This window comes from Prionailurus bengalensis, chromosome A2, assembly GCF_016509475.1.
Source record: "Prionailurus bengalensis isolate Pbe53 chromosome A2, Fcat_Pben_1.1_paternal_pri, whole genome shotgun sequence".
Lineage (NCBI taxonomy): Eukaryota > Metazoa > Chordata > Mammalia > Carnivora > Felidae > Prionailurus > Prionailurus bengalensis.
Genome location: NC_057348.1, coordinates 146,186,651 through 146,205,084, shown reverse-complemented (window position 1 = coordinate 146,205,084; position 18,434 = coordinate 146,186,651). Strand labels below are relative to the sequence as shown.

At 41.8% G+C, this 18,434-nt stretch overlaps 1 protein-coding gene across 1 annotated transcript in view; it reads left to right on the top strand.

Annotated features, from left to right (window-relative positions):
• The first annotated feature begins 72 nt into the window (after positions 1-72).
• The window catches only part of COPG2 (COPI coat complex subunit gamma 2), a 114,562-nt gene continuing 96,200 nt past the window's right edge, over positions 73-18,434 (top strand). Inside the window, exons 1-4 of the mRNA XM_043590465.1 lie at positions 73-200; positions 1,351-1,403; positions 2,191-2,271; positions 5,762-5,833. Of these exons, the coding sequence (XP_043446400.1) occupies positions 164-200; positions 1,351-1,403; positions 2,191-2,271; positions 5,762-5,833 (243 nt within the window). The 5' untranslated portion in view covers positions 73-163. The remainder of the gene's footprint in view (positions 201-1,350; positions 1,404-2,190; positions 2,272-5,761; positions 5,834-18,434) is intronic.

Here is an 18,434-nt window from a genome sequence, read left to right as displayed (position 1 = left end):
CGGCCGCGACAGCCGGGGAAGGGCGGGCCTTCTCCCCGAGTGACGGGACGGCGACCCAACCGGCTCCAGAGCACGGGGCCGGCCTTCCTGCAGCCTCTTCCGCTCGCCGGCTGCGGCGCCTGGGACGGTTGCGGTGGGTCTGGGCGCTGGGAAGTCGTCCAAGATGATTAAAAAATTCGACAAGAAGGACGAGGAGTCTGGTACGCGCTGGGCTTCTGACGCCCACCCTCCGCCGCGGGGGCCCCTTCCTCGCCCGCCGCCACCTGCTCTTGGGGGCCGCGGACCCGAAGGCGTGGGCGCCGGTGTGCCAGGGGGCCGGAGTTGGAGCCCGCTCCTCCCTCCGCCCGGCTCCGCTCTGCTGCAGCCGGGGGCCTGCCCCTAGCCCCTCCCCCGGGCGCCGGAGCCTCCCCTCGGGTCGCGCGCTCCCGCCCCGCGCCCGCGCGCCGCTTGGGCAGCTCGGCGGCCCCGCCCCCCGCTCCCGCCCCCTCCCCTGGGCGCAGCCCCTCGGAGCCGCCTCCGCCGCGCTCGCCTGGGGTGGGCTGCCCGCAGAGGAGGCGGGCCCACGGCGCGTGGCGGAGGGAGTGGGTGCGCGCGTGGGCGAGGCGGGGGGGCGCTGGTAGTGGGAGGCCCAGAGTGGGTCTGGGCTCGATGGGACTTGTGTGTGTATGAACTTGGAGGCGCCTTGTGCCTTCCAGTCTTCCCAGGGGGGTTAAGAGTGCCCCCTGGTACGTCGGTCGTTTAATGCGCCGGCATCCAAAAGTCAGTTGCGTCCTTGATAACCCGTCTTTGGTCCAGAGCAAATGGGGAAGATGTCAAGCCACCTAAAAACAACAACAAAAAAACCCCAATCCCCAAACCCAAAGCCCTCAATGTTTGGTGCTCTCCCGTGGTGTGGTCGAGGTTTGGGTTAGTAAATCTCCACGGCCCCTTTCAGCTTTGTAGGATTCTTTGCTAAACTCTTTTCTGCCTGGCAGAAATTGTTGGAAACACCAAAGATAGTGCTTGCCTTTAGGGAAATCCAAAGGGCCCTACCACAATCTCATTAATCTTAGCTGTGTGCACATGACATATACTTGTAACATTCACGTAAAAAGAGGACAGGGAAAGAAGACCCTCGTTTTGGGCAGAGTTCCTGCAAAACAGAAGTACGAGATCTTATAAGGATAGCAATGACAGCTAGTACCAGGATCAAAATGATTTTATTCCGTTTATACGCATAATAGTCATGGTTGTCACTGTGATATCCAAATGGTCACTTCACTTAGGTGAGATACCCCAAGCAATCGATACCCTTCTGTAGATAAGTTTGTCTAGGACAGCTGTTAAAGACATTTTTTGTTTATGATATAGGTAGTGGCTCCAATCCGTTTCGGCATCTGGAGAAGAGTGCTGTCTTACAGGAGGTATGACTTGGAACTGTATTGTGTGTGTGTGTGTGTTTAAGTTATTTATTTTTGAGGGAGAGATAATAGAGAGAGAGAGAGAGAGAGCGCACAAGCGGGGGAAGGGCAGAGAGAGAGAGGAGGACAGAGAATCCGAAGTGGGCTCTGTGCTGACAGCAGAGAACCCCATGGGGGACTCAGATTCACAGACCCTGAGATCATGACCTGAGCTGGCGCCCTGTGTTCTTTCTTTTCTATTCCATTTTAGATGGTGGGCAGAGAGCTGCTTGAATACTATGATCAAAAATAAGAATTGAAGAATATAATAACTGTGTTCAGAGAATATAGACTTGAGGGAAAAGGAAGAGGGGTTACTTAATCAGAAGCAGGTCTAGAATTTATAGAAATGCAAAAACATGTAGACTCTGCAACATGGTGATAATTTTAAATACAATGCTAAAGAGGTGTTTAGTGTAAGGTTACTGAAGGAAGTTGTGGACATTAATTGTTTTCAAATGGCGTAGGTAAATACTGTGATTCTTAACACATAAAGCGCATAAAATTGACGTACTAGATCGAAGGGAAGGAGTTAGTGTAGGTAGAAAGTCAAGGCCGTATCTAATAATGTATCATATAGTATGATGAATTGAAAACTGTAAACAACATTATTTGGATATTGTGATTAAAATATGTTTATTTTATGTTTATTAGAATATGTCTGTTTGATTACAGTTGATTTTTTGCAATCTGTGATGGAAATCTGTGATAGAAAATATACTAGTGTAACAATGCTTTTTTGTCCCCATAGGCTCGTATATTCAATGAAACACCCATCAATCCAAGAAGATGTTTACATATTCTTACAAAGATTCTTTACTTACTGAACCAGGTAGACTATTTTGATTTTCTTCAGATTTGTTTCCTGGAATAACATGCAGTGAAGCACTTTCTGGAAAGTGTCGTTATTTATTTTTTTAAATTCACTTAATTTAAAAGTCTGCAGTGTTTGATTAAGGCAATGATATGTAAAACTTCTTGAGGACAAGGATTATGACATACCTCTGTTTTATTCATGAGGTTCCAGACCAGCCAAGCACGTGGTAGATTCTCAACATCAATTTGAAATTAACAAGCATTAGTTCATGTTAAAGCGTGTTGTTCAGATTTGTTCAGAGGTCTTTATGTCCCCCCCCCAAAATGTAGTACAAACTCTTCGACAAATTCCAAATAGATATTTTACCTTTTTTTGAGGGGGAGGAATATATAGTGATGTTTTTCAAGCTTTGATTTTAATAGATTTTATTTATTATCCCTACTGTACCACGGCAAGCAGAATGATTCTGAGTTTAACCATGTCGTGCCTTAATGTCCTTTTCTATAAATGGTGATTATGATAATACCTGTTTTATAAAGTTGTAATGATTCAGTGAGGTAATGAGTGTAGAGCGTTGCAAATAGTCCTGGACACATACATTCAGGAATAGTTTTCATTCGGTCGTACAGCAAATATTTGTAATACACCCGCTGACTCCTATGCTGCTTTAGGCACTGGGGATGTAAGAGAGAAAACCAACAAAAGTATTTGCTGTGATGGAACATCGATTCTGTTTGCTGTTATTGTTATTTTGTTTTTTCTTGTGCTTTGGTTTGTTTTGCTTCAGACTAAAAAAGTGTCATGAAATGTCTAGGAGCTTAGAAAATGTGATTTTGTTTCTTAGATTCACACACACACACACACACACACACACAGACTTCCAGTGGTTTACATATGGTGGTAAGAAGACTATGGTTTCCAATTTGAATTCCCTGAGAATATCTTTTACTTTTACTGTATTTCATGACTGAAGGCCTCATTCCGAGAGTTAATGATTTGTAATTTGCAAATGGAGACTGAGCATCGAGTGCATACTTTTCCATAAAATACATTCCTACACAAACATCCTATCCCTCCGTGGTACCATATTAGAAACATTTAAAGCAAAGTCTGTTTGATTTAATTAAAAAAAAATTTTTTTTTTTTTTAACATTTATTTATTTTTGAGACAGAGAGAGACAGAGCGTGAACGGGGGAGGGGCAGAGAGAGAGGGAGACACAGAATCGGAAGCAGGCTCCAGGCTCTGGGCCATCAGCCCAGAACCTGACACGGGGCTCGAACTCACGGACTGCAAGATCGTGACCTGAGCCGAAGTCGGACGCTCAACCGACTGAGCCACCCAGGCGCCCCTGATTTAATTTTTTGTAGCACACATTGTGTCCTTGACTAAATCCATTATATAAGCAGAGTTTCTTTCTTTCTTTCTTTTTTTTAAAAGTTTATTTATTTTTGACAGAGTGTGAGCTGGGGAGGGACAGAGAGAGTGAGACACAGAATCTGAAGCAGGCTCCAGGCTCCCAGCTGTCAGCACAGAGCCCATGCGGGCTTGAACCCATGAACTTGAATTCATGACCTGAGTTGAAGTCGGATGCTTAACTGACTGAGCCACCCACGCGCCCCTATAAGCAGAGTTTCCGGTAGATGAAGTTGGTGCAGAGTAGCATATACTTTTTTAAATTTTTTATTTATCTTTTAATGTTTATTTATTTTTGAGAGAGAGAGAGAGAGAGGAGAGAGAGAGAGAGAGAGAGAGGGAGGGAGAGAGAGAGAGGGAGAGGGAGAGACAGAGCACGAGTGGGGGAGGAGCAGAGAGAGAGGGAGACGGAATCCGAAGCAGGTTCCAGGCTCTCAGCTGTCAGCACAGAGCCCACATAGGGCTTGAACTCACAAACGGCAAGATCATGACCTGAGCCGAAGCAGGATGCTTAACCGACTGAGCCACCCAGGTGCCCCAAGTAGCATATACTTTTATATTGGCCAATGCCTCTTTGCTGAGCAACTCATGTTGAAACATTTAATTATGTTGAAAGGAAATTACCAGTATAATATGATAAACACAGTCAACTACGGAAACAGGTTTGGGAACCTTAGTTTAATCTTTTGTCTAGTTGTTGGTAATGCTTTATGGAAAAATACTTCTAAATTTCTACCGCAGTTGGCCTATTCATATATTCTAAATTTCAAGTCAAAAAGTAGGGACTTAGGGCCTGTTGATAGGACTGAAAAGTGCATGGACTTGTGTGTATTCCCTACATATTTATGAAAGAAAGAGGGGGAAATCTGTTGTTGGTGAGCAAGTTGGGTACTCTGATTTAAATGACTGTAGGGGCACCTGGGTGGCTGAGTGTCCCAGTTTGGCTCAGGTCATGATCTTGTGGTTCATAGGTTTGAGCCCCACATCAGGTTCTGTGCTGACAGCTCAGAGGCTGGAACCTGCTTCGGATTTTAGAAGCAGGTTCCAGCCTCCCTCTCTCTCTGCCCCTCCTCCCCTTGTGCTCTGTTTCTCTCTCTCTCTCAAAAATAAACATTTAAAAAATAAATAAAAATAAATGATTGTAAATTCTTATACTTTGTCCTTCATCCTAAACTTTTAAAGTTTTTCATCAGAATCTGTTTATTCTTATAAACTCTTATTCTTGTAAGTGACAAATAGATTGAAGTGATTGAGCCTAATGCCTTATATAGGATTGCTTTTAATGAAATTAAATATTGAAATGGTCATGTTTTAGGCGGTCTATAACCTCTGGAATTTTTGACTGTGAGTGAAACAGGTTATCTAGCATCTTGTGCCTTAAAAAAAAATGTTGTTCCCAGGCCAGCAGCATTTGCATCACCGGGAGCTAGTTAGAAATGCAAAATTTCAGGCTTCACCCGGAGCCACTGAATCAGATTCTGCGTTTTGGCAAGCTCCTCAGATGACTTATGAAGCGCAGTAAAGTTCTGATGCAAAGCATCATCCAAAGGCTTACTTTCATATAACTAATCTGGTTCCTGCCCTTTCAGTTGGTCCCTTTTTGCCATGTTTTCTAGGATTCCTAATATGTAGTTCTTTACAATTTAATATTTATTATGCTCTTATAATATGTCAGGCTTTGTGCTGGGCATTAGATTATGGAAATGGAAAAGGTGTGATCTCTGCTTGTAGGTGGTGTAGTAATAACATGCCATTCTGATTAGAAACTCAATTTGCTATTATTTTCTACTTCCTTGTAAATTGCAGTTCTCCAGGGAAATTAAAATAGTGCCTGCTAAAAGGTCAGAGACTACTATTCCAGAACTTTTATAGCATGGCTTGTGATACTAAATTATTTTAAATAAGGAGTGGACAAAATGGCCATGCACGTTTATAAAACGAAAGCCAGAAAAACAGCGTAGAGACAGAATGTTTACAAAGAGATTTTCTTCCCAAGTTCTAAGAGACTTTTGCAGAAATAAAGAGAAATAAAGAGAAAATCCTTAGTATACTTTATTTAAGTTTAAGAAATTGTTTTACATTTTCCTTAGGGTGAGCACTTTGGAACTATGGAAGCCACAGAAGCCTTCTTTGCAATGACTCGGTTGTTTCAATCCAACGACGTAAGTCTTTTTATTTTATTCTTTTCGGCTGGAAAAACTCCTTTTATTCTTTTTCCTGGGGGAGCTTCGAATGTTCTAAATGGGCAAAGGTTGCTTGCAATATTTAGCATTACTTAAACATTATTTATCTTCGTCAGATTTTTCAATGTTCATTAACGGCCACGTGAGCATGAGAGATGCATAGGAATATAGCATAAAGCCGTCCCCTCCCCCACCCCGCATCTGTCATACCGTCATAAAAGCCATTCCCATCCAGCTTGTGGCACGCCACGGCGAAAGTGGACTGGTGTGGAAGTCAGTGGACATAGCTGCCACCACTCTAAGTTCTTAGTCAAGTTTCCGGTGAGCCTGGGGTTGCCGTTGGTCGGCGGGTCGGGCAGGTAAGAAGATGAGCCGGATGCACAGTGGGGAAGAGGACATGGGGAGGGAAAAAGAAGAGAAAGGACAAAGTAAAGCTCCCGGCACCTCAGCGTTTGTGTTTCTGCCGCAAGCCACCCCGACTCCCGGAGCATGATGGCCACAGCTCTGCTTCCGTCTTCTAAATGTGGTTGCGTATTTCTCCTTTGCCCGGCTCTAGCTCAGAACCTGCAGAGACGGGAGTCTGGGGAGATCCATTTCCCACCCTTCTGGTGACATAAACTGTGCCAATCTTGCAGTGTTTTGGTATGTTTCGCATATCTTTCCAGGCCACGTTTTGTGCCCAACCCCCCGAAACTTGCAGGATGTGAGTGTGGTTAAGTGTCTGGGTAATGATAAGTTTCAGGAGGAGGTGACTCCTTACGAACGTCAGCAGTCCCCTGTCAGGCAACTGTCTCAGTTGAGGCTGTTACACGCTCTTCAGGCAAAGGGAGACTCCTTTCCTCGGACAGAATAAAGAGCTGCTACTTGCCCAGGAGGCCTGGGGAGTTTAGGCTCAGCTCTCTCAGAATCTGCCCATATGTCCCCATCCCAGTTCCCAGGGTCCCACTCCTTCCTGATCAAAGTCTTCCCTTTAACCTAAGATTCCCTGCAGGGTGGGTATTGATTTTGCGTTATAACTCGGCCACACAGAGGATTTGCTTTTCAGAATGCTTGGCCCCTGTGTCCACATGACACGGGCTTTCTATCAAGGCTTTCTATCAAGAAAATTTCTAGTCCCTCACCTAGACTTTGAGCAATGAATTTCAAACTCTGGACTCATTTCTTTGACCAAGTTCTCCGGCGTCCTTAGAAGCAACTAACCCATTATAAGAACCCATGTTTACAATACATTCCATGGCAGCCACTGCTGGCTTACCCAAGCCTTGTCTTCTATAGGTCCTTGAATCTGCTTCTCCAGGTGATGATTTAAGTACTTTGGCCCCTGCATGCCCTGGACGACGAGTATCCCCTTTACAACTGGAAACGGGGCCATTCATGCCTTTTATCGAATCAGAGAAGCAATTTCAGATTTCTGTTGTTAAGGTCCTGTTTCCCGGTAATCACTTCCTATACCAGAAATTTGGGGCGAATTCAATCAGGGAAGCAGAACCGTCATGATTACCGTAGAATTATGTAGTAGTAGAGTTAGACTAGAAAGCTCGGCATTTCAGGCTGCCGGAGGAGGGTCGTGGAGAGGGACTGGTGTAACGATTGTGGAAGGCTGCTGCCTCTTCGTGGCTCTGTGAATTTGTCGTGCAGGTGTCTGGTGGTGAATTTGCTCAGAGGGCTGGCAGTTGGGAGGGAGAGCTGGACACAGAGCAGAGAAGAGGGTGCAGGGCAGGGAAGAAACAGAAGGAGGACAAACTCGAAGCCTCTGGCACGGAGGTTGTATTAAGCAAAGAAGGCATCCGGGCCCCTGGGTGGCTCAGTCGGTTAAGTGTCCGACTCTTGATTTCGCCGCAGGTCATGATCTTGCTGTCAGGACATCGAGCCCCACTTGGGGCTCTGTGCTGATGGTGCAGAGCCTGCTTGGGATTCTTTCTCTCTCTCTCTCTCTCTCTCTCTCTCTCTCTCTCTCTCAAAAAAAAAAAAAGAAGGCATGAAATAATTTTCTAGGAAATGGAATGGGGAAATGCAGGTTGTTGGAGAGTATGAATGGCCCCTTCGCGTTAGTGGTCATGAATTGAATGTATTACTTGGTGGCACAGTGAGTGTTTTTCTCCGGCTGCACGCTTCAGGATGTGGCACAGAGCAGTTGGAGATTGGATTCAATCAGGGTTAGGGTTTTTGCCAGGTTAGTAAACGGGGGGAAGAACAAGGAAGTTGAGTAATTGAACTATTAACTGTGGGATCTGGTTACGAAGCAAGGACACGGGCTGACTGGAACAGTGAGAAGTTGATGGGATCGATGGATCGTAGGTCATGAGGAAGTGAAAGGGTTGTTGGAGTCCAGAGCGGTGGCTGGGGAGTAAGCTGCTTAGAAATGAAATTATGAGGGGGGATACTGTCATACTGGTGGGGGCAACAGTGGAAGTGGGCAATTGCAAAAGGAAGGAAGGATCGGTGGAGACGAGGCCAATTCTACCGAGTAGTTAGTTAGCTTTAGAAGTACTGTCTGTATGGATATTAAAGTCACCTGCGATTATTACTGGGCTAATATTGGAGATTGTGGTGGCGAACATGGTACTAATATTTTTTTTTAAATAAGGCAAGTACCCGGAGGTCTATTTATGCAACCAGGAGTGGTGACAGGTGAGATTTCAACAGGCGGTGAGCTTCCCCACCTGTAGGTCTGGTGGATGAGGGTTAAAGGAGAGACACCAGCCGCTATTTGGGAGGGCTGCAGGGGATTCTTAGGGAGGAGCCAGCTTTCAGTTAGAGGCAAGATGGGGGTGTTCAGAGAAGAGTTAAGGATGTAAGTGATGATGAAAGTGCCAGAGAGCCTGATGGAGGGTTTGGGATTTGAGAAGGATGGAAGACAGAGTCCCATTAGGCGCTGTTCCCAGCTGCATGGGGATAAGTTTCCAGGTGACAGATAGTGGCCAGGATATTTTAGGTTTTTTGTAGTGACTGAGGTAACTAACAACGTATAGCATGCTGTGATTCATTTTGATGGTCCCTTAGGCAGAACGTGGGATTGAGGTTTTTGGGGGGAGGAAGGAGAGGTGGAGAATTTGCTGGCAGCATGTGGGGCTTCTTCGTTTTCCAGCCTTCCTTTACCAGAGGGTCATTACTCTCTTGAGACTGGTAACTTCCTATCAATGTTTGTATATATGTAGTACATACGTTTGTTTGTATGCATAATCTATACTTAATATTTTTGTGTGTTTAAAAATATAAGTGATCATATTATTATTGCTGTTTTCAAAATTAATAGTTTTGAGATCTACCTTCGTGCTACACATACATCTACTTTATTTATTTTCACTGCTGCATGTGATCCCAGTGTGTTAATATACAGTATTTCTACTTATTTATTCATTCTCCCCTTGGTAGATAATAGTTGCTTCCCCCTTTTTGCTATTCCAAATGATATTATACATAATGTTTATGTACATGTCTTGTGCACATAGAATTTTTCTGGGGGAGATACCTGCAACTGGCATTTCTAGATAATGCGAGTTATTTGATCTTATCAAATTGATCTTTAAACTGATCTTGTGTGAATAATTTACATAGACGTTGCTTCAAATCCTTAAACCTGTTCCTGACACTTTATTATCAGATCTAAATATTTGACATTCAGAAGAATGTGAAATGGCATCTCTTTGTGGTTTTAATTTGCATTTTCATGGTCATTGCTGAAATTGAGACTCTTCCTATGTTTAGTGGCCATTGTACTTTCCTCCTCTGTGAATTGCCTATTCATATTCTTTGCGTATTTATATTCTCTGTATTGACTTATAGGATATGTTTCTTATTTTAGTATTTAAAATACAGCTTTATTGAGTATAACTTACATATTATAAAATTTACCAGGGCACCTGGGTGGCTCAGTTGGTTAAGCGTTTGATTCTTGATTTCAGCTCAGGTCATGATCTCGCGGTTCACGAGTTCGAGCTCCGCATCGGGCTCTGTGCTGACAGTGCAGAGCCTGCTTGGAATTCTCTCTCCCTCTTTCTCTTTCCCCACCCCACCCCACTCATTCTCTCTCTCTCTCTCTCTCTCTCTCAAAATAAATAAACTTAAAAAAGTAAAAAAAAAAAAATCACCAATTTTTAGCGTACAGGTCAGTGAGTTCTGACCAGTGTGTGGAGTCATGGAACCATCTCCACAGTTACGATACAGAAACCTCCAGCACCCCGGAATGTGCCCCCACATCGCTCAGCTGTCTGTGTCCTTCCTCGACCCCTAGCATCTAAGAAGTCAGCGATCTACTTTCTGACAACATGGTTGCATTTTCTAGAATTTTCTAGAATTTCACTTCAATTTAATCGTATAACATATAGCCTTTTTATGACTTTTATGTCTTGTTTCTTTCTCTTAGTTTATGGCCTTTGAGATCGACTCAAGTTTTTGTGTGTGTTGGTGGTTTTTCACTTTTACTACTGAGTTGTATTCCACCGTATGGTGGTGGTCTTGTTTCCTTATCCATTCACAGGTAAATGGATATTTGGGTTGTTTCCAGTTTATGGATATTATGAACAAAGCCACTAAAAGTAAATATTCAAGTACAAGTCTTTGTGTGGACCTACTGTCCTTTTCTTTGCTTGACACCCAGAAGTGACATTGTTGGATTTGCATTTCCTTAATGACAACTGTATTAAGCAGATGTATGCTTATTTGCTTTCTGTGTATCTTCTTTGGTGAAGAAGTGTCTGTTCAAATCTTTTACTCTTTAAAAAGAAATCATGTCGTTGGTCTTCTTATTGAGTTGTAAGCTTTCTTTATATTTTCTGGATACAAGACCTTTATCAGAGAGGTGTTTTGTAAATATTTCCTCCCAGTGTGTGGCTGGTGTTTTCATTCATTTATACCGTTGTCTTCTCCATTAAAAAAAAAAAAGTATCATTTTCGTAGATTCACCCTTTACAGAGTATAGTTTTATGAATTTTGACAAATGCATACAGTAGTATCATCACCATTGCAGTCAAGATTTAGAGTGTTTCCATCACTCCAAAAAGTTCCCTCATGCCTCTACATGTGATCTATTCCTCCCATCCTTCTGTGCCTCCCATCCTCTCTCCCAGGCAACCACTCATCCTTTTTCTTTCTGCATAGTTTTTCCTGTCCGGGAAGTCATAACAATGATATGAATTCATATGAATGAAGCCTGTTGAGTCACTTAGCATATCGCATTTGAGGTTTATCTGTTGTTTGTATCAGTAGGTCACTTCTGTTTATTTCATTGTAGTATTCTATTATATGGATGTACCTCAGCTTGTCTACTGTTTGCCATTTGAAGGATATTTGGTTTATTACCAGGTTTCAGTGGTTGCGAATAACGTTGCTGTAAACATTCGTGTATACATTTTTTAAACGTAAGTTTTTATTTTTCTTGGGTCAGTTCCTAGGACTGGGGTTGCTCGGTCACAGATGACAGGTGTAGGCATGTTTAACTTTGTAAGAAGTTGCCAATCCCTCTTCCGTTTCCGCCGTCACTGTTAGAAAGTTCTAGTGACTCTGAATTCTGGCTAACCCTTAGTGTTGTCTTTTTTTGCTTTTTAAAATTGATTTCTTTTTAATTTTAGCCATCCTAATAGGTATGCTGTGGTATCTCTTTGTAGTTTTAATTTGCATATTCCTAATGACTAGTAATGTCAAACATCTTTTCGTGTGCTTTTTTTTGCTTTGTGTATATCTTCCGTACTGAAGGATCTGTTTATATCTTTTGTCCATTTTTAATAATTTGATTGTATATTATCTTATTTTTGAGTTTTGAGAGGTCTTTGTATATTCTGGATACAAGTCCTTTATCGGATATGTTTCCTAAATATTTTCTCCCAGTCTGTGGCTTGTTTTTTTCATTCCATAGTCTTTCAAAGAGAAGTTTTAAATTTTGATGAATTCCGGTTTATCAGTTTTTTTTTCTGTTGTGAATTATGCTTCTGATGTGTATGATAGAAATCTTTGCCTACCCCAATGTCCCAAAGATTTTCTCCTATGCCTTTTTTCTAGGCATTTTGATCCATTTTGAATTAATTTCTATATATGATATAAAGTAAGGGTTGGATTTCTTTTCACCTCCCTCCCCTACCTCCTTTCACCACCTCCTCCTGTTCCTCCTAACTTTCTTGTCTGGACAAATGGTCCTGAAATGGTTGCATGTCAAAATGGAAGAAGGAGGAGATAATGATTGAGTTACACTGGCACACTGGAACATTCTATCTTGTTGCATTGTGTTTATTCATGTGTTTATTCGTATTCTAGTACCATACCGTCTTGATTACTATACCTTTATAGTACGTTTTAAAACAAGTAGTCCACATTTTCCTTTTTTTCTTTTCCTTTTTCACAAGTTTTGGGTCTTCTGGGTTCTTTGCCTTTCCATATGAATTTTAGAATCAGCTTCCGTTTCTATTATTTAAAATCTGCTGGAACTGTGATAGGGATTACATTGAACCTGAACATCAATTTGAGGAGAACTGACATTGTAACATTATTGTGGTTTTTGGCTACACAAACACAGTATTTGTCTCTCCTTGCTCAGGTCTCTTTAATTCCTGTCAGCAGTATTGTAGATTTTAGAGTACAAGTCCTATATGTGCTTGGTGAAATTTAACCCTAGTTAAGACTTTTAAAATACTATTGCGTCCATATTGCTTGCAGTTTATAAATGAATTAATTGTTTGCATATTGACCTGTTTCCTGTGATCTTGTTAAATTCATTTATTAGTTCTAGGAGTATTTTGGAAGACTCCTGAGAATTTGTTTTTTCCTTTTCAATCTGCATGCTCTTTATTTGCTTGTCTTACCCTACTGTCCTCTTGTACTGTCGTACAGGGTAAATACAAGTGACGGTTGGGGACATCCTTGCTTTGTTCCCGATCTTAGGGACAAAGCATTTAGTCTTTCACCACCAAGTGTGACACCAAGTATGGTGTTGGCTCTTAAGTTTGTCAGAGATGCCCTTTATCAGGTTGAGGAAGTTCCATTCGATTCCTAGTTTGCTGAGAGATTTCTTTTTTGTGAATGGGTATTGAATTTTGTCAACTGCTGTTTCTACACCCACGAGATTATCATGCCTTTTCTTTTTCCATATGTTAATATGGTGAGAGGCACTTATTTATTTTTCTGGAAAACGTAAAATCTTTGGTTTCTGTTTGTTAAACCATGTGAAGCATTTTTGAGTCTGTAGTCATGAAATATATTGATCTGCAGGTTTTTCTTACAATATTTTTGTCTGGATTTCGCATTGGAATAGTGCTGGCCCCAGAGAACGAATTGGGAAGTGTTTCTTCCTCTTCTGCTTTTTGGAAGAGTTTTTGTAGGATCATTATTAATTTTTCCTGAAGTGTTTGATGGAGTTCACTAGTAAAGCTGTCTTCTTTAGGAGAAGGCGTTTGATAATTAACCCCATTAAAAAGAATAGATTTGGTGCGATCTGTTCAAATTATTTATCATCTTCAGTGAGCTCTCGTAGTTGGTGTCTTTCAAGGAATTTGTTCATTTCATTGACATTGTTGAACTTTGTCTCCCTAAAATTATTCATGATATTCCTTCATTTTTGTAGTGTTTGCAGGATCAGAAGTAATGTCTTCTCTTTCATTCTGATCCTGGTAAATTGTATCTTCTCTTTTATTCCTGGGAAGTTTGTCTAGAGCTTTATAAACTTCATTGATCTCTTCATACAACCAGCTTTTTGTTTCATTGATTTTTCTCTATTAATTGTTTTTCTTTTCCGAATTAATTGTGTGGAAAAAAAAAAAAAAAGAATGCTGAAAAATCCAGCCATAAGAAGGAGGGGAAGAAAGAAAGAAAGAAAGAAAGAAAGAAAGAAAGAAAGAAAGATGGATCAAGAAGGACAAACATAAATCATATCATAAGATGGTACATGTAGACCCAAATCCACGTTAAATGTAAATGCGAAACACAAAGAACATTTGTAAAAATTGATCGTAGGGGCGCCTGACTGGCTCAGTTGGTGGAGCACGTGATTCTTGATCTCGGGGTTGTGGGTTCAGGCCCTACGTTGTGTGCAAAGATTACTTAATAAAATCTTTAAAAAAAACAACTATATACTGAGCCATAAAGCAAGACGCAACACATTTTAAAGGAATGAAATTGTACAGACCGTGTTCTCTAGTTACAAAGGATTGGTGTTGGAAATTAATCATAAAAGAGTACCTAGGAATTCACCATATATTTTGGTATTAAAAACATATTTCTGGGGGTGCCTGGGTGGCTCAGTCGTTCAAGTGTCTGACTCTTGGTTTCCAGCTCAGGTCATGATCTTGCAGTTTGTGGGACTGAGCCCTGCATCAGGCTCCGCACTGACAGTGTGGAGCCTGCATGGGATTCTCTCTCTCTCCCTCTCTCTCTGCTCCTCCCCTGCTCATGCCCTCTCTCAAAATAAATAAATAAACTAAAAAAAAGAAGACATATTTCTGTTCTGTTACTAGCCATGGTGCCGTAAAGGGCTGAGGCTTATCCTGCTACCACAAATACCTAGAAGCTCAAACAAAATATATTACGCGGTAATTTTCAGACATTAGATTAACAGGCATCCTGGGTCTGTGATCTGGAAAAAAGAAAAACAGAGTGAGCCCTAGCGTGATCTCATGTCCAGAGGCCGATTACAAGTATCAGGTCAAGGAGGGCCCACTGAAAAGGAGCCTAGTTATCTCTCTGAGTTGAAACCGACAGAGTTTGAGGAAGCCACGAAAGCTCAAATTTGTAGAGCAGAGTACTAAAGAGGAAGGAAGTAGGGGGAGAGGGAGAGAAGCAAGAAAGGAAGGAGATAGTTCTAGCAATTTGCTGAGGGGCTCCACTTAAACCTTTGGATAAGAATTGATCTGTGCATATGTAAAAGGAAACTGCCCAAGGCCAAAGAAAGGAACGCCAGAACGCAGGGCTGGCACTCGTTGGTATTTCTACCAGTGAGCGTGGAAAGACCTTTTCATTTGGTGTAGTTCTCAGAAAGGTATCACCTCGGGGTGCCTGGATGGCTCCGTGAGTTAAGTGGGTGGACTTCGGCTCAGGTCATGATCTCGCAGTTCACAAGGTCAAGCCCCCCGTGGGGCTCTGTGCTGACAGCTCAGAGCCTGGAGCCCGCTTCAGATTCTGTGTCTCCTTCTCTCTGCGCCTCCCCTGCTCATGCTCTGTCTCTCTTTCTCTCAAAAAAAATAAACAATAAAAAAAATTTTTTTTAATGAAAGATACACTGCATGGGGTTCATAGCAGATTCCAGACTGTAGGGGAAAAAAAATCAGTAACCTGGAAGACAGATAGAAACTATCCAAAATGAAGCCAAAAGAGAAAAAAGACAATTAAAATGAACAGGGCATCAGAGGGATAATAGTTTGGAAGTTCTTTTAGTGGTTACCCTAGAAATTGCAACATGGATATTTGACTTTCAGAATCTAACATTTATCTTTGTCTTGTACCTGTTCCTGGAAGATTTGAGAACCTCTTTATGTATGCGAATGTATAAACATGTGTATATTATACATACACACATGCACATTTATATACATACACATATGATAACGCATCATTTTTGGTGGGTGTTTTGTTTGCTGTTCACTGAGATTTACTCATGTCCTTACCACTTTTTAAAGAAAGCCTTTATTTTTTTAGAGCAGCTTTAGGTTCACAGCAAAATTAAAAGGAAGGTACAGAGATTTCCTGTATACTCCCTGACCCGACACGTGCATAGACTCTCCCGTTATCAACATCCCCTACCAGAGTGGTAAATTTGTTATAATTCACGAACCTGCACTGGCACATCATAATCACGTGGATAATCATTAAATGCTACAAAGGGTATTTCTTTTTGTTTTTATATATTTTTTAATGTTTATTGTTTTTGAGAGAGAGACAGAGCACGAGTAGGGAAGGGTCAGAGAGAGAGGGAGACACAGAATCTGAAGCAGGCTCTAGGCTCCGAGCTGTCAGCACAGAGCCCGACACGGGGCTCGAACCCACGAACCTCAACATCATAACCTGAGCTGAAGTCAGACCCTTAACTGACTGAGCCACCCAGGCGCCCCTACAGAGTATTTTCACCGACTTGAAAATTCTCTGTGCTTCGTCTATTCATCCCTGCCTCCTAACCTCCAAACCCTGGCAACCACAGATGCTTTAACTGTCTCCTTTTCTGGGATGTCGTATAGTTGGAATTATATAGCGTGTATCTTTTTCAGATTGGTTTCTTTTACTTAGTAAGAGGCACTTAATTTCCTCCATGTCTTTCCGTGGCTTGATAGCTCATTTTCTTTCTAGTGCTGAATAATATTCTTTTGTCTGGATGTACCACAGTTTATGCATTCACCTACTCAAGGGCACGTTGGTTGCTTCCAAGTTTTGGCAATTATGAATAAAGCCGCTGTAGACATCGTATGCATGTTTTTATGTGGACAGCAGTTTTCAACTCCTTTAGGCAAATGCCTAGGAACACGATTGTTGGATTGCATGGTATAAATATGTTTAGTTTTGCAGGAAGTCACCAAACCATCTTTTAAATTGGCTGTACCATTTTTATTCCCACCAGCGAGAGTTCCTGATGCCTCACATCCTCATCAGCATTTGGTGTTGTCAGTGTTCTGGATTTTGGCCATTCTATTAGGAACGTAGTGGTATCTCATTATTTTAATTTGCCTTTCCCAAATGACCTGTAGTGTGTACATCTATAATATATAAAGAACTCTTATACTTTAATTCTTATATTTTCATATACTTATTTGTCATCTGTTTATCTGTTTAAGTGAAGTGTCTTAAGGTCTATGGCTCATTTTTAATCAAGTTGTTTTTCTTATTTTTGACTTTTAAGAGGTTTTTATATATTTTGGGTGACAGTCCTATATCAGGTGTGTGTTCTAACAGGCATTTTTCTCCCAGTTTGTGGCTTGCGTTTTTTTTCATCCTCGTGACATTGTCTTTTGCAGAACAGAAGTTTTTGCTTTTTGTTTTTCTTTAACATTTATTCATTTTTGAGAGAGAGAGACAGAGACAGATCATGAACCAGGGAAGGGCAGAGAGAGAGGGGGACACAGAATCCGAAGCAGGCTCCAGGCTCTGACCTATCAGCAGAGAGTCTGACATGGGGCTCGAACTCATGACCTGGGAGATCGTGACCTGAGCCGAAGTCAGACACTTGACCGACTGAGCCACCCAGGCACCCCAGAAGTTTTTACTTTTAATAAGGCTGGCTTTTTCATTATTTCTTTTATGATCATACCTTTGGGGTTATATCTAAAAAGTCATCATCATACTCAAGGTCATCTAGGTTTTTTCCTATGTTTTCTTCTAGGGATTTTACAGTTTTGCATTTTGGATTTAGGTCTGTGATCCATTTTGGGTTAATTTTTGTTAAGAGTGTAAGGTCTGTGTCTAGATTTTTTTTTTTTTTTTTTTTTTTTTTTGCATGTGGCTGTCCACTTGTCCAGCACCATCTGGGGAAGAGACTACCTTTGTTCCATTGTATTGACTTCGCTCCTTTGTCAAAGATCAGTTGACCGTATTTATGTGGGCATATTTCTCAGGGTCTCTTCTATTCTATCCGTCTATTTGTTTATTCTTTAGCCAATACCACACTGTCTTCACTGTTTACCGCTTCTGCTCTTCATTTCTTGCCAGATTTCTGAGTCATTATCTAGAATGATTTTCTGTGAGCATGAAGAATGTGCCTTTTAGAATCTCACTCTTTCTAGACTTTAGATCCTGTATCCTATGCCTGTAAGGCCCTGGGCTTGTACTTCTCCGGCTATGAGGTGTTGGCTTTTCCGTTTTGGCCCCCATGAATGGCTCTTGATTTTACCCTTGGCTACATCGTTAAATTTTGTGTTCCTATTTCATTCGACATTTCTGTGTGTTCGTTTAGACAGTATGTTTTACTGGTAACAAGCACATCTTTGCCAACACTTTGTATTGTCACTCTTTGTCATTTTAGCCATTTTGATGGGTGTGAAGTAGTATCTGAAATATGGTTTTTTTTGTATTTCCCTGATGACTAATAGTGTAGAGCCCTTCCCCCCCCCCTCCACCCCCGTTTTTTGTGCTCTAGCTGAATTTTTTTTTTTTTTTAATTTCCAGTTTTATTCCGCTTCACGGTAGATTTTTATCGGGGGGGAGGGGCACATTTTCTTCAGCTCTGAAGTTTTGATTTTTATTTTTTGTTTTCTTCTCAGAGTAGGTTTGTATGGCTGTCATCTGCCCCATTCATCTGACCCCTCCTGGCTTTCTCTTTCTCTTTTCACTTAAACTTTCTCTGGATGATTTTTTTCCTGGTTAGTCACCACGAGACCCCTCAGTTCCTTCGCTTCCCTTAATGGGCTCACCGGTCTCCACCAGGTTCTTTTTACAGCTTGGGGTCTGGAGCCGGGTCTGATGTATTTGAGTTTCACTGCTTATAAGAAATGTGACGTTGGCTGGTAGGGAACGAGGCCAGACAAGCTAGAGGAACCGGTGCCCGTAGTGTATGAATAAACCAGAGGGAAGGGGAGGAGGAAGGTCGATGAAACTTTACTATTGGTAAGTGAACAGTTGCTTTGGATCCAGGTATCCTTCTAGAAATCTTGATACTTGAAAGTGGAAGTTGGTT